Source organism: Schistocerca nitens, chromosome 2 (genome assembly GCF_023898315.1).
Source record: "Schistocerca nitens isolate TAMUIC-IGC-003100 chromosome 2, iqSchNite1.1, whole genome shotgun sequence".
NCBI classification, from domain to species: Eukaryota; Metazoa; Arthropoda; class Insecta; order Orthoptera; family Acrididae; genus Schistocerca; species Schistocerca nitens.
The window spans coordinates 825,080,965-825,095,086 of NC_064615.1; the positions used below are offsets into that span (position 1 = coordinate 825,080,965).

The 14,122-nt window shown below is 40.2% G+C and overlaps 1 protein-coding gene and 1 long non-coding RNA gene across 5 annotated transcripts in view; one reads left to right on the forward strand and one right to left on the reverse strand.

The window, feature by feature from the left end:
- The window catches only part of LOC126237089 (uncharacterized), a 47,538-nt gene that overhangs the window by 16,221 nt on the left and 17,195 nt on the right, over nucleotides 1–14,122 (forward strand). The gene's annotated exons all lie outside the window — the stretch shown is intronic.
- The window catches only part of LOC126237088 (protein split ends-like), a 373,733-nt gene continuing 364,996 nt past the window's right edge, over nucleotides 5,386–14,122 (reverse strand). Inside the window, exon 20 of the mRNA XM_049946892.1 lies at nucleotides 5,386–7,835. Coding sequence (XP_049802849.1) covers nucleotides 7,707–7,835 — 129 coding nt within the window. The 3' untranslated portion in view covers nucleotides 5,386–7,706. The remainder of the gene's footprint in view (nucleotides 7,836–14,122) is intronic.

Genomic DNA, 14,122 nt, shown 5'->3' on the forward strand with positions numbered 1-14,122 from the left:
CTTGACTTTACTGGACACAGCTTTGCTTCCACTCTACATGAAACACAATCCAACGAGATTCTAGAAAATGCGGATGAATATATGGTGTAATGTTTACCTCAGGTTTGTTCTCACGATGATCACAGTATACCAAGAAACAGGATTCGTCCATCCAGTCAATATATTTCCATTATCCTCTTCCAAGCTCACATATCTTGTGCCCACTGCAGTCATAATTAACAATGTTGTTGGATCAACGTGGGAAGAAGTAGGGGTTGTCTGCTGTGGAGCCCCATTTTCAGCCATGTACACTGAAAAGTGTGCTCCAAAATACTTGTGCTCGTACTAACACTGTACTTTGCCATCAGATGAGCCACAGAAAGCAGCATATACTGCTTTCCAAAGTGGGTCAGCGTCTAATCCCAACATTCTGTGTTGCCTTTGATCTCCATATTCTGTGACAAGTTGTGTGTGTCCAACACAGTGTCACCTACCCATGGTTTCACAGTCTTTAGAACTCCCTCCGTAAATGATCACAACAGCAGCCGACTAACTTTGCTGATACTGCAATGCTCATTCCCAGATGCTGAGTGGTAATCTGCTCTTTATCAGAGTCATTTATGTCAGTAGGAATTAAAATCCGTGGAGAAGAAATAAAACTTTGAGGTTCGCCGAGACAGCAAAGGACCTCGAAGAGCAGCTGAACGGAATGGACAGTCTCTTGAAAGGAGGATATAAGATGAACATCAACAGAAGCAAAACGAGAATAATGGAATGTAGTCGAATTAAATCGGGTGATGCTGCGGGAATTAGATTAGGAAATGAGAGGCTTAAAGTAGTAAATGAGTTTTGTATTTGGGGAGCAAAATAACTGATGATGGTCGAAGTAGAGACGATATAAAATGTAGACTGGCAATGGCAAGGAAAGCGTTTCTGAAGAAGAGAAATTTGTTAACATCGAGTATAGATTGAAGTGTCAGGAAGTCATTTCTCAAAGTATTTGTATGGAGTGTAGCCATGAATGGAAGTGAAATGTGGTGCTACAGAAGAATGCTGAAGATTAAATGGATAGATCACATAACTAATGAGGAGGTACTGAATATAACTGGAGAGAAGAGAAATTTGTGGAACAACTTGACTAGGAGAAGGGATCGGTTGGTGGGGCATATTCTGAGGCATCAAGGGATCACCAATTTGGTATTGGAGGGCAACGTGGAGGGTAAAAATCATAGAGGGAGACCAAGAGATGAATACACTAAACAGATTCAGAAGGATGTAGGTTTGTAGGTTACAGTAGGTACTGGTAGATGAAGAAGCTGGCAAAGGATAGAGTAACATGGAGAGCGCCGGCCGGAGTGGCCGAGCGGTTCTGGCGCTACAGTCTGGTACCGCGCGAGCGCTACGGTCGCAGGTTCGAATCCTGCCTCGGGCATGGATGTGTGTGATATCCTTAGGTTAGTTAGATTTAAGGGGACTGATGACCTCAGAAGTTAAGTCCCATAGTGCTCATAGCCATTTTTGAACGTGGAGAGCTGCATCAAACCAGTCTCAGGACTGAAGACGACAACAACAACAACAAAAACAACAACAAAATGTCAAGCAAAAAGCTTCCTCTAATCTCCTCCTTGTTAATGGTCTTCAGTTTGTTTTACATAATTTATCATCGTCTTTCAATCTGTATGCCACGAAGTTTCAAATCATCAACATACCACTGCAGAGTGAAAATACTTTCAGGGGAGTAATGTTTGTAAGTCACCATATGTAGTAGTGAAAATTTTGCTATCGGATGAAATAGTACCTTAGACTGGGGATTGGAAATCAGATGTGTCCCTTCGAAAGTGATGACCCGAGTACTCTCCTTAATAATTTTAGAGAATCTATAGAAAACCTAAATCTGGATGGATAGATGGTGATTTGAAGCCCCACTCCTTTTGAATGTGAATTCAGTTCCCTAACCACTGTGTCCCTTGCTTGGTAACAGTACAATAAACAATGACTGTACCCTTTAAGTGACTAAATGTTTCCTCCAGCATGAGAGTGAAATACATGACTGTACGTACTCTTTAGAACTAGCAATGAATAAATATATTCAATTTATTATGTATTTCTGAGTCCACCATGATGTATCAGTTGGTAAATATTCATACCAATGAATCAGGAACAAAACAATTATATGTGGTAAATCTACATCTACATTTATACTCTGCAAGCCACCCTACGGTGTGTGGCGGAAGGCACTTTACGTGCCACTGTCATTACCTCCCTTTCCTGTTCGTCGCATATGGCTCCCGGGAAGGACTGCCGGAAAGCCTCCGTGCGCGCTTGAATCTCTCTAATTTTACATTCGTGATCTCCTAGGGAGGTATAAGTAGGGGGAAGCAATATACTTGATACCTCATCCAGAAACGCACCCTCTCGAAACCTGGACAGCAAGCTACACCGTGATGCAGAGCACCACTCTTGCAGATCTGCCACTTGAGTTTGCTAAACATCTCCGTAATGCTTCACGCTTACCAAATAACCCTGTGACGAAACGCGCCGCTCTTCTTTGGATCTTCTCTATCTCCTCTGTGAACCCGTCCTGGTACGGATCCCACACTGATGAGCAATACTCAAGTATAGGTTGAATGAATGTTTTGTAAGCCACCTCCTTTGTTGATGGACTACATTTTCTAAGGACTCTCCCAATGAATCTCAACCTGGCACCCGCCTTACCAACAATTAATTTTATATCATCATTCCACTTCAAATCATTCCGTACGCATACTCCCAGATATTTTACAGAAGTAACTGCTACCAGTGTTTGTTCCGCTATCATATAATCATACAATAAAGGATCCTTCTTTCTATGTATTTGTCTATGTTGAGTTGCACATTGGTAATATTTATTTGCCAGTGTTACTTGAACTTTTTACCCCCACATATTCAGGGCACCAAGGAGTGTTAATACATAGTTATCAATGATAATGAAATTACTCATCCTAAAACTGTAAGTGCTCTTAAGACATAATATGGCATACTGTTCAATATTTATAATTTTATCATGCAACTGAAAGACAACTAACAATCAGGTTTCTACCAAAATAACAAAGACCACTTATAATAAAGTAGGTAAGACAGAGATTTAGGAACCAGGTTTTAAATTGTAAGACATTTCCAGGGGCAGATGTGGATTCTGACCACAATCTATTGGTTATGAACTGCAGATTGAAACTGAAGAAACTGCAAAAAGGTGGGAATTTAAGGAGATGGGACCTGGATAAACTGAAAGAACCAGAGGTTGTAGAGAGTTTCAGGGAGAGCATAAGGGAACAATTGACAGGAATGGGGGAAAGAAATACAGTAGAAGAAGAATGGGTAGCTCTGAGGGATGAAGTAGTCAAGACAGCAGAGGATCAAGTAGGTAAAAAGACGAGGGCTAATAGAAATCCTTGGGTAAGAGAAGAAATATTGAATTTAATTGATGAAAGGAGAAAATATAAAAATGCAGTAAATGAAGCAGGCAAAAAGGAATACAAACGTCTCAAAAATGAGATCGACAGGAAGTGCAAAATGGCTAAGCAGGGATGGCTAGAGGACAAATGTAAGGATGTAGAGGCTTGTCTCACTAGGGGTAAGATAGATACTGCCTACAGGAAAATTAAAGAGACCTTTGGAGAGAAGAGAACCACTTGTATGAATATCAAGAGCTCAGATGGCAAACCAGTTCTAAGCAAAGAAGGGAAGGCAGAAAGGTGGAAGGAGTATATAGAGGGTTTATACAAGGGCGATGTACTTGAGGACAATATTATGGAAATGGAAGAGGATGTAGATGAAGATGAAATGGGAGATAAGATACTGCGTGAAGAGTTTGACAGAGCACTGAAAGACCTGAGTCGAAACAAGGCCCCGGGAGTAGACAACATTCCATTAGAACTACTGATGGCCTTGGGAGAGCCAGTCATGACAAAACTCTACCATCTGGTGAGCAAGATGTATGATACCGGCGAAATACCCACAGACTTCAAGAAGAATATAATAATTCCAATCCCAAAGAAAGCAGGTGTTGACAGATGTGAAAATTACCGAACTATCAGTTTAATAAGTCACAGCTGCAAAATACTAACGCGAATTCTTTACAGACGAATGGAAAAACTGGTAGAAGCGGACCTTGGGGAAGATCAGTTTGGATTCCGTAGAAATGTTGGAACACGTGAGGCAATACTAACCTTACGAGTTATCTTAGAAGAAACATTAAGAAAAGGCAAACCTACGTTTCTAGCATTTGTAGACTTGGAGAAAGCTTTTGACAACGTTAACTGGAATACTCTCTTTCAAATTCTGAAGGTGGCAGGGGTAAAATACAAGGAGCGAAAGGCTATTTACAATTTGTACAGAAACCAGATGGCAGTTATAAGAGTCGAGGGCATGAAAGGGAAGCAGTGGTTGGGAAAGGAGTGAGACAGGGTTGTAGCCTCTCCCCTATGTTATTCAATCTGTATATTGAGCAAGCAGTAAAGGAAACAAAAGAAAAATTCGGAGTAGGTATTAAAATTCATGGAGAAGAAGTAAAAACTTTGAGGTTCGCCGATGACATTGTAATTCTGTCAGAGACAGCAAAGGACTTGGAAGAGCAGTTGAACGGAATGGACAGTGCCTTGAAAGGAGGATATAAGATGAACATCAACAAAAGCAAAACGAGGATAATGGAATGTAGTCAAATTAAATCGGGTGATGCTGAGGGGATTAGATTAGGAAATGAGACACTTAAAGTAGTAAAGGAGTTTTGCTATTTAGGGAGTAAAATAACTGATGATGGTCGAAGTAGAGAGGATATAAAATGTAGACTGGCAATGGCAAGGAAATCGTTTCTGAAAAAGAGAAATTTGTTAACATCGAGTATAGATTTAAGTGTCAGGAAGTCGTTTCTGAAAGTATTTGTATGGAGTGTAGCCATGTATGGAAGTGAAACATGGACGATAACCAGTTTGGACAAGAAGAGAATAGAAGCTTTCGAAATGTGGTGCTACAGAAGAATGCTGAAGATAAGGTGGGTAGATCACGTAACTAATGAGGAGGTATTGAATAGGATTGGGGAGAAGAGAAGTTTGTGGCACAACTTGACTAGAAGAAGGGATCGGTTGGTAGGACATGTTTTGAGGCATCAAGGGATCACAAATTTAGCATTGGAGGGCAGCGTGGAGGGTAAAAATCATAGAGGGAGACCAAGAGATCAATACACTAAGCAGATTCAGAAGGATGTAGGTTGCAGTAGGTACTGGGAGATGAAGAAGCTTGCACAGGATAGAGTAGCATGGAGAGCTGCATCAAACCAGTCTCAGGACTGAAGATCACAACAACAACAACAATAAAGTAGGAAAATGGTGCAGGCATTACACTACGTTATGAAATGAATAAACAACAGCATTATGAAATTTCCATTTATTTTTATTAACACTTTATATTTTCATTCATCAAATAACTTAAATCACTGGACGATCTTTTTATCAAATGAAATTTAGTAACTTAATGCAGAGAGATCACAGCCTAAGGTAGTCTCTGAAAATATTTACAAGTTTTGTTTCCTGCCTTCATAACCGAATCGGCTGTATATTTAAACAATCGAACTTGTGTCCGCTTCACCATAGTTCATTTTTTTTCCATTTTTCCATGTTTTACTTTTGTACACATCAAAAAATATATAATGATTTCACTCACTTTTACATAATAAAAAGTGAAAATAGAATCTGGGATGACATTTTGAGCAAACTGACATTGAAAAACACCTTTTTAACCACTTATGGCATATCTAAATTTAAAATAATTTAAAAACAAATAAATCTAATGCCAAAAATACAAGACACTCTACACAATACATTTACATCATCTTGAAGCTAGTGAGAACAGAGGCTAAAAAGAGACACCTCTGTTTATTGCAACAGGAAATAAAGAGCTATGTGTAAGTACGAAGAAATGCACATACTAAACCGCAGGAAAAAAAAGTGCACATTTAACAGTTCTATCTACACACCAATATACATCTATCCGCAGTATTACAAGTCTTCCTATACACATGCGCTCATTTCTTATATACATATATTTAAACCACATCGCGTGTAGGTACATGGACTAAAGAGTCGAACAACACTGCACAATTATAGTATTTTTATATACAAAATATACAAGTAATGAAATGATCTTAAAATTAATGATTATGAATGATGAGTAGATCAGTCCAGTTTTTCTTATGAAGATGTAACAAGAGTTTTATAATATATATAATTACATACTGTACATCGAATAAACATTCGCTCGAACGACGGTACCTACAGAAAATTAAAAATTACATATGGTACACCTGGCAGGTTTTATGTAATATGCGCGCTGACATACAACTCTCGTAACACTGCCCGTTAATAACAGACTCGAAATTTTAACATAAAACACGTTTATTAATAAATTGTACTTATCTTAATCTTCATATTATTTGTTAAAATGTGTAAGCACATGGTACATAAATGCATGTGACATTCAAATATCTTGTCCTAGTCTCGATTTGATCTCACTAACACAGCTACTCATTGAAAATATGCACACACTATAGAACAGAATATCCTTTGGGTTCTTTCTACAATTGTGCTTGCCTAAAAGCAATCAATTTCAATGAGTATAACTGCACTCATTGCGGCCAAAGCTTAAATTATTATAAATATCCCTGTGTCGTCTCTCTCTCTCTCTCTCTCTACACACACACACACACACACACACAGTTTTGGTAAATTAAAACACATTTATAAACTGTCTGAATGTAGGTTCCACACAGTGTCACACAATCAGGAAACATCTGATTCACACACAAAGACAGACACATTCATAGTCAAAATGACTTGCAGGTTCTTCATACAAGACTATTGTTGCGTCACATTAGAAACAAAAATGTAAGAACTGCTGGGTAAAATCTTCCACATTTAAGTGTTAAACTGTGACTAGAATAAACTATTGTGTCCATAAATATTATAATGCTATTTTTCCGCCTATGGACAACAACACAATCTACAATATACACATATACATATTTATACACATATTTATTTATTTATTTATAAAAATAATCAGACAACTATACAGGAATGTTACCCAGCATTTCTCATATTTCCTTTCAGCAAGCATGCAACAATAAATCTTTAATATAATCCGTTACTTCTTTACAGCTGAATACACCAAATCGCATCATTGGTCACCAGTAGTATTAAAGACACTTTGGATCTGATAACTGTGATGCTACTGGCTTACTGAATGTGAATCAATCAACAAATCATCTAAGACTTTGCAGACATATCCGCTATCTCGTTAGCGAAAACCATCACACATCATTTTTTTAATTCCTGATTCCCACAGGAGTTCAAAACATATGCCTGATACTAAACATGCAGAGAGTAAGAACTCCTTTCCGACACATTCAAAATTAGGCCCCTCTTCTCTTTTTCTTCAAAAAACAAAAAAATTCTAATAGAATACAACACCAAAGCACATTTCAGAAAACCTAAACAAAGCAAACAATCTGAGAAATTCTGTACTAGCTGCATGTTTAGTGCCAGGCGGGCCAGCACCACGAGCCTGCCACTGACCACCACCCAGCCATCTTGCTGACTGCTCTACTACGTGCTGTCAACTTTTCTCTTCTTCCTGCTGGGTGCCTTTTGGCCATTCTATAATTCACTTGACAAAGGTCCACTTATGTCAAGTGTTCACACTGTTGCAATAATTATGAGTAGGTGTGCTATGTCTGATACTCGATGCAACAAGTCAGGAGCTATTCTAGCTAGGTTTTCGTTAGCAAACTCACAGGACGGAAAGATATGCACCACATACGCAGCCTGAAAATGAAAAATTACAATCAGATTTTAAATAACACATTCTACACATATCTGTAAGATAAAATATACAATTTAAAGAATGCAAGTGATGTACACACTTTAAAAACATGACACACCACAGAAGGAATTATCCAAATGGGATAGCAATTGGTACACGTGATTTACATGTACAGACAAACAAATGATTACAGTTTCAGAAAAATTGGATGATTTATTCGAGAGAAAGAGCTTCACAAACTGAATAAGTCCGTAATATGTTGGTCCAACTCTGGCCCTTTGCGAGCATTGGCTTTGATCGATAGAGATGTTGGATGTCCTCTTGAGGGATATTGTGCCAAATTCCAACTGGCATGTTAGATTGTCCAAACATCAAGCTGTAAACATTCTTAATTGGGGAGAGACCCAGCAACCTTGCTGTCCAAGATAGGGTTTGGCAAGCACAGACAAAGGTAGAAACTCTCACACATGTAGGTGGGCTTTACCTTGCTGCAGTTTAAGTGCAGGGTGGCTTGCCATGTAGGGCAACAAAAAGGGCACAGAATATCGCCGACATACCGCTGTCGGTCCTGCAACGAAATGATGTGGTACTCTAGACCATCACACATGGTTGCCGGCACCGCTGTCTGGAGTGTCTCCCAACACATCTTCACTGGTCATCAGGGTTCAGTTCATAGCACGACTCATCACTTAAGATAATTCTACTCCAATCAAAGAGACTCCAAGCTTAAGATGTGTCTGGAGGCATCCTGGACTGCAGTGGGATTCCAACCTGACTATCACCCTCCGTACAGCCTGACAATAAGGACAGATGGTCTGGGGTGCACAGCTGTACATTCACAATATTGTATGCCCCATTTTGTTGCTCTTCTTGTGAAGCCATCCTGGGATTTTCAGCAAGATAATGCCCATCCACACATGGCAAGAGTTTTTACTGCTTGTCTTTGTGCTTGCCAGCAAGGTCACCACATCTCTCCCCAATTGAGAACTTTTGGAGCATGTGGGCAGGGCTCCCCAACAAGCTTGGGATTTTGACAATCTAATGCACCAACTGGACAGAATTTGCGCAATATCCCTCAGGAGACATCCAACAACTCTCTCAACCAATGTGAAGTTGAATAATTGCTCGCGTAAGGGCCAGAGGTGAAACAACGCCTTATGGACTTCCTCAATTTCTGAAGTGCTTTCTCTTTAATAAATCACCCAATTCATCTGAAACCATAATCTTTTGTTAGTCTGTACACGTAAATCACATCTACCAATTTGTGTTCTATCTGGAAAATTTGCCTTGGAGTGTATAAGGAACTTCATGGTACAGAGAAAACTAAATTATTCAACCACACATTCAAAATTTAGAAGAACTCAAACTACATATAAATGTCCACAAAAAGGGAAAGGGGGAATGGGCCTATATTTCCGGAATGAAATTTCACTCTGCAGTGGAGTGTGCGCTGATCTGAAATTTCTTAGCAGATTAACATTGTGTGTTGCACCAAGACCCTCATATTCGAGTCCATTAATGTACCGGGCAATATAGTTTTTGACTTCATGCACTAGGAGTGTTCCTGCTGTGTGATGATGAGATGGCTCACAAGCTTAAGTGTGTATGTGCATAGGCCTGCAGGTCATCAAATGTTGCCCATGCCTGATTTAAATAAACACAGGTTCCAACATCAGCTCAGGAGAATTCTGTCCTAAGCAATTTATTATATGGTATATACAACACGCCATATGAATGTATCAAAAACTATGCTGTGCAGACAATCTGCACTATGTCAGAGCACCCCACTGGAAACTTCAAAAAGTCAGTGACAATGAAACATAACCTAATAAAAGAGCACAAACTCAGTTCAGAAGATACCTTAATAGTACACCACCACTCATATTACAGGAATTCAACAGTAAAAGAAACATTAGAAATCTAATTGTTCACCATTACATTTGACAGGTAGTGGTTATAATGATACCGAGCCTGGGAATAGGTACTAGAGAAGACTGTGAATGTGATGAATCTTAGGCAGCACTCACAATGGGCCTTGGAAATGTTTTATCTCACATTTCAGAACAGACAGACAGTGCAACACAACATTCACTAAGTGATGACTACTATAGTAGAAAACTAAGTACTGTTATAGTTAGCTCTATAATGTTGACACTAGGCAAGCACACTAGTAGCCCAAAGTCTTCCAACATCAACTGACTGTTACAGACTCTGACCTCTGATGTGCTGTGCGAAGAAAATTTCAACAAATGTCACATTCCTTTGATCCTATGACTAAGCAGAGTGACAATTTGTGAAATGGCCTGCAGTACTAAGGTGCACCTTTCTCTGGTACCATGAAGATATTCTGTTGTTCATTTACTTAAATGGTGTGTTAGGCATGGCTATGTATTACTGAAATCTGCTAAAACGAATTCACGTTTTCAAAGGCATCACTGCTTTCTGCCTGCCAAAGTACAGACACACAAAAATTGTCTGCATATGGAAAAACTGGACGGTACGCATCTCTAGGTAGATGGGCATTGTCAACATTTGGTTGCTCACACTATCTAAATTGAAAATTTAAATAGAGAGAACACATGCAAATGTAAAACTGCAGCTGTACTCTGGATCTTGCAAACAATTAATAAACAGTTGCAGACAGAAATTTCACTCTCAGGAAGACTTGCTCCCATAAAATGCCTGCTTTATAAGAAAAATAAGCAATGCAAGACAAAAATTGAATTTTTCTGCTGTTAAATGTGAATTTTGCTACTCAATAACTGCAAACAACAGAGAGCAAATTTTACGCTACTATGTGCCAACATAAGCAGCAAGGCAGAGAATTCATTTAAAAGGATCCAAATTCCATACAGCAAACTGCTGAATTTTGGAATCATCTAATAAAACATAGAAGAAAGTTGCCACACATAATTCCTAAATTCTGCCATACTCTGGAACAATCAGTAATTTAAAATTGTTGAGGATTTTGCGGCTTCTTCTTCACAAGCTGCCTGTTGGCTTTAGTCTCAGGATCTTCAGCTGACTGTTGTTTAGTGGATTTTCTGAGATTTCCCCAGCACGTTTGGTAGCACTGTCAAAGAACGTTTAGGTGAACCCTGACAATGATAACCACTTGTACTGGAAAAAGTCAGAAAAATCACTAAACAGTGGTTGGCCAGAGATCCTTAAGGGAGTACAAACATGCAACATGCCCATCATTAATTTATCAAACAAGCAAAATTCCAGGTTATAGTATCAACAATTACAAAAGGATAGATTGCTACTCACCGTAAAGATGACACGTTGAGTTGCAGACAGGCACAACAAAAAGATTGTTACACACTGAGCTTTCAGCCAAAGCCTTCTTTACAAAAAAAAAAAAAAAAAAAAAAAAAAAAAAAAAAAAAAAAAAAAAAAAAAACCACACACACACACACACAACTGCTCTCTCTCTGCCCACCCTGGGCAGACTCAGACTACAACTGTTGCATTGAACGTCAGCAGCAGTCTGGAGTAGGGCATGAAAAACGGGTGGAAGGGGGCTAACAAGGGGAGGCCGCCAATTGTGAAATTCAGATTCGATTCATACTGCGCATAATAAAAGCTCATGGCCAGAGGTGTAATGTGGCAAAGCACCAAGATGCACTTCTCAGCCGTTGTCGAGAAAATCGACAGTTAAAAGAAACCGTTGCGGTGAAATACTCTCGACGATTAATAATTTTCTACAGCGTCGTGGTGCAGCGGTAAGCGCTCGGGTTCGCCGCCCGCACTGATTTTCGACAATGTTATAAGCTGCGCTAGGGACCGCATCTACCTTCTTTCGAAGTTATCAGGCAACTACGCTGTTATGCGGCGGCTCGTTTCGACCCATTCAACATCTGTCGTTCAAGTGTAACGAGCGAGTAACGGAGTTTATATTTCATACCTGCCACAGCAAATTTGTGTTCGTGGGGTCTCTATTCTAATTCGAACGTTTGACTTACGCTATACGTATTCGTTTCGGAATATCGTTTCTACGTCTTCCGTTAACTATACGTGGTTAACATTATGAAGACAATTAATAACATTTGTGAAATACAACATAATGATGTCGCCAGTTTTTCCACGACAAACGACTTTCAACAACTTATTATACGCATAATTGTTGCAACTGATTGCCGGGAATTATATATCTGCTTGTGAGATGTCTGCTTGTGTCTGTATATGTGTGGATGGATATGTGTGTGTGTGTGTGCGAGTGTATACCCGTCCTTTTTTCCCCCTAAGGTAAGTCTTTCCGCTCCCGGGATTGGAATGACTCCTTACCTTCTCCCTTAAAACCCATTTCCTTTCGTCTTTCCCTCTCCTTCCCTCTTTCCTGATGAGGCAACACTTTGTTGCGAAAGCTTGAATTTTGTGTGTATGTTTGTGTTCGTTTGTGTGTCTGTCGACCTGCCAGCACTTTCATTTGTAAGTCACATCATCTTTGTTTTTAGATATATTTTTCCTACATGGAATGTTTCCCTATATATATATATATATATATATATATATATATATATATATATATATATATATATGTGTGTGTCTGCTTGTGTCTGTATGTGTGAATGGATATGGGTGTGTGTGCGAGTGTATACCTGTCCTTTTTTCCCCCTAAGGTAAGTCTTTCCGCTCCCGGGATTGGAATGACTCCTTATCCTCTCCCTTAAAACCCACATCCTTTCGTCTTTCCCTCTCCTTCCCCTCTTTCCTGATGAGGCAACACTTTGTTGCGAAAGCTTGAATTTTGTGTGTATATTTGTGTTTGTTTGTGTGTCTATCGACCTGCCAGCGCTTTTGTTTGGTAAGTCTCATCATCTTTCTTTATATATATATATATATATATATATATATATATATATATATATATATATATAAAACAAGTACTAAAAAAAAAAAAAAGTTGCATAGCGCGAGATTCGATCCGGCGACCTTCGGATTACGAACCCGAGCGCTTACCGCTGCGCCACGACGCTGTAGACAATTAATAATAGTACAGAGTATTTCACCGCAACGGTTTCTTTTAACTGTCGATTTTCTCGACAACGGCTGAGAAGTGCATCTTGGTGCTTTGCCACATTACACCTCTGGCCATGAGCTTTTATTATGCGCAGTATGAATCGAATCTGAATTTCACAATTGGCGGCCTCCCCTTGTAAGAGCATTGTGTGGCAGAATGTGCTGGGACTAGGAAGGTGTCAGGACAAGACTACAACGTGCAGCATCTGGAGGAGATTGGGAGGGGGAGGGGGGGGGGGGGGGAGAGAAAAAGATAAATGGGTGTGTTGGGCAGAGAACACCACCCAATGAGAGTGAGGGGATGTGAATTGGTAGGAGGTTATAGGACAGAGGGGGCACAAACTCTTGGGTGGAAGGTGTGAGGACAGTAGGTTATTGTAGGATGTGCAGAATGGGTTGCAAGAGTACCTCCCATTTGCACCATTCAGAAAAGCTCTTGGTGAAGGGACAATGGCATGGACTGTGATGCAACCATTGAAATAGCACATGTTACGTTCAGCTGCATGTTGTTCCACGTGGTGGTCCTCTTTGCTCTTGTCCAAATTTTGGCAGTGGCTATTCTTCCTGGTGGACAGCTGGTTGACGGCCATACCAATGTAAAAAGCTGTGCAATGGTTGCAGCAGAACAGGTATGTGACATGGCTGCTTTCACAGGTTGTCTGGCCTCTGATAGAGTGGGATAAGATTGTGACAGGACTGGAATACGAAGTACTGGATGGGTGGTTTGGGCAGGTCGTAGACCTGGGTCTTCCACACGGATATGATCCCTGTGGCAAGGGCTTGGGACTGGGAGTGGCCCAGGGATGGACTAGGATTATGTGGAGGTTGGACGAGTGACTGAAAATGTTAGCAGGGGTGGGAAGGATCTTGGGTAGGATGTCGCCCATTTCAATGCGTGAAGCCCTAATGAATGCTTTGCTTATCTATCATACCCAGAAATTAAGCTCATCCTATCCAAGTGCTTCCCATTTCTCCAAAAGTGATGTTTCTTCGCTGACTCAACCTCCACAACAAACTATTTCATCCCTAATCCACTCCTAATCCCAGCTCCCTCCTGCCCATTCCACCCACCCAGCACTTACTACTCCAGTCCTGTCACAGGCTTACCCTACCCCGTCAGAGGCCAGACCCCCTGTGAAAGCAGTTACGTCATATACCAGCTCTGCTGCAATCACTGCACAGCTTCTTGTATTGGTACAACTACTGACCAGCTTCCACTAGCATGAATGGACACTGCTGAATTGTGGCCAAGGGCATGTGTGGTGCT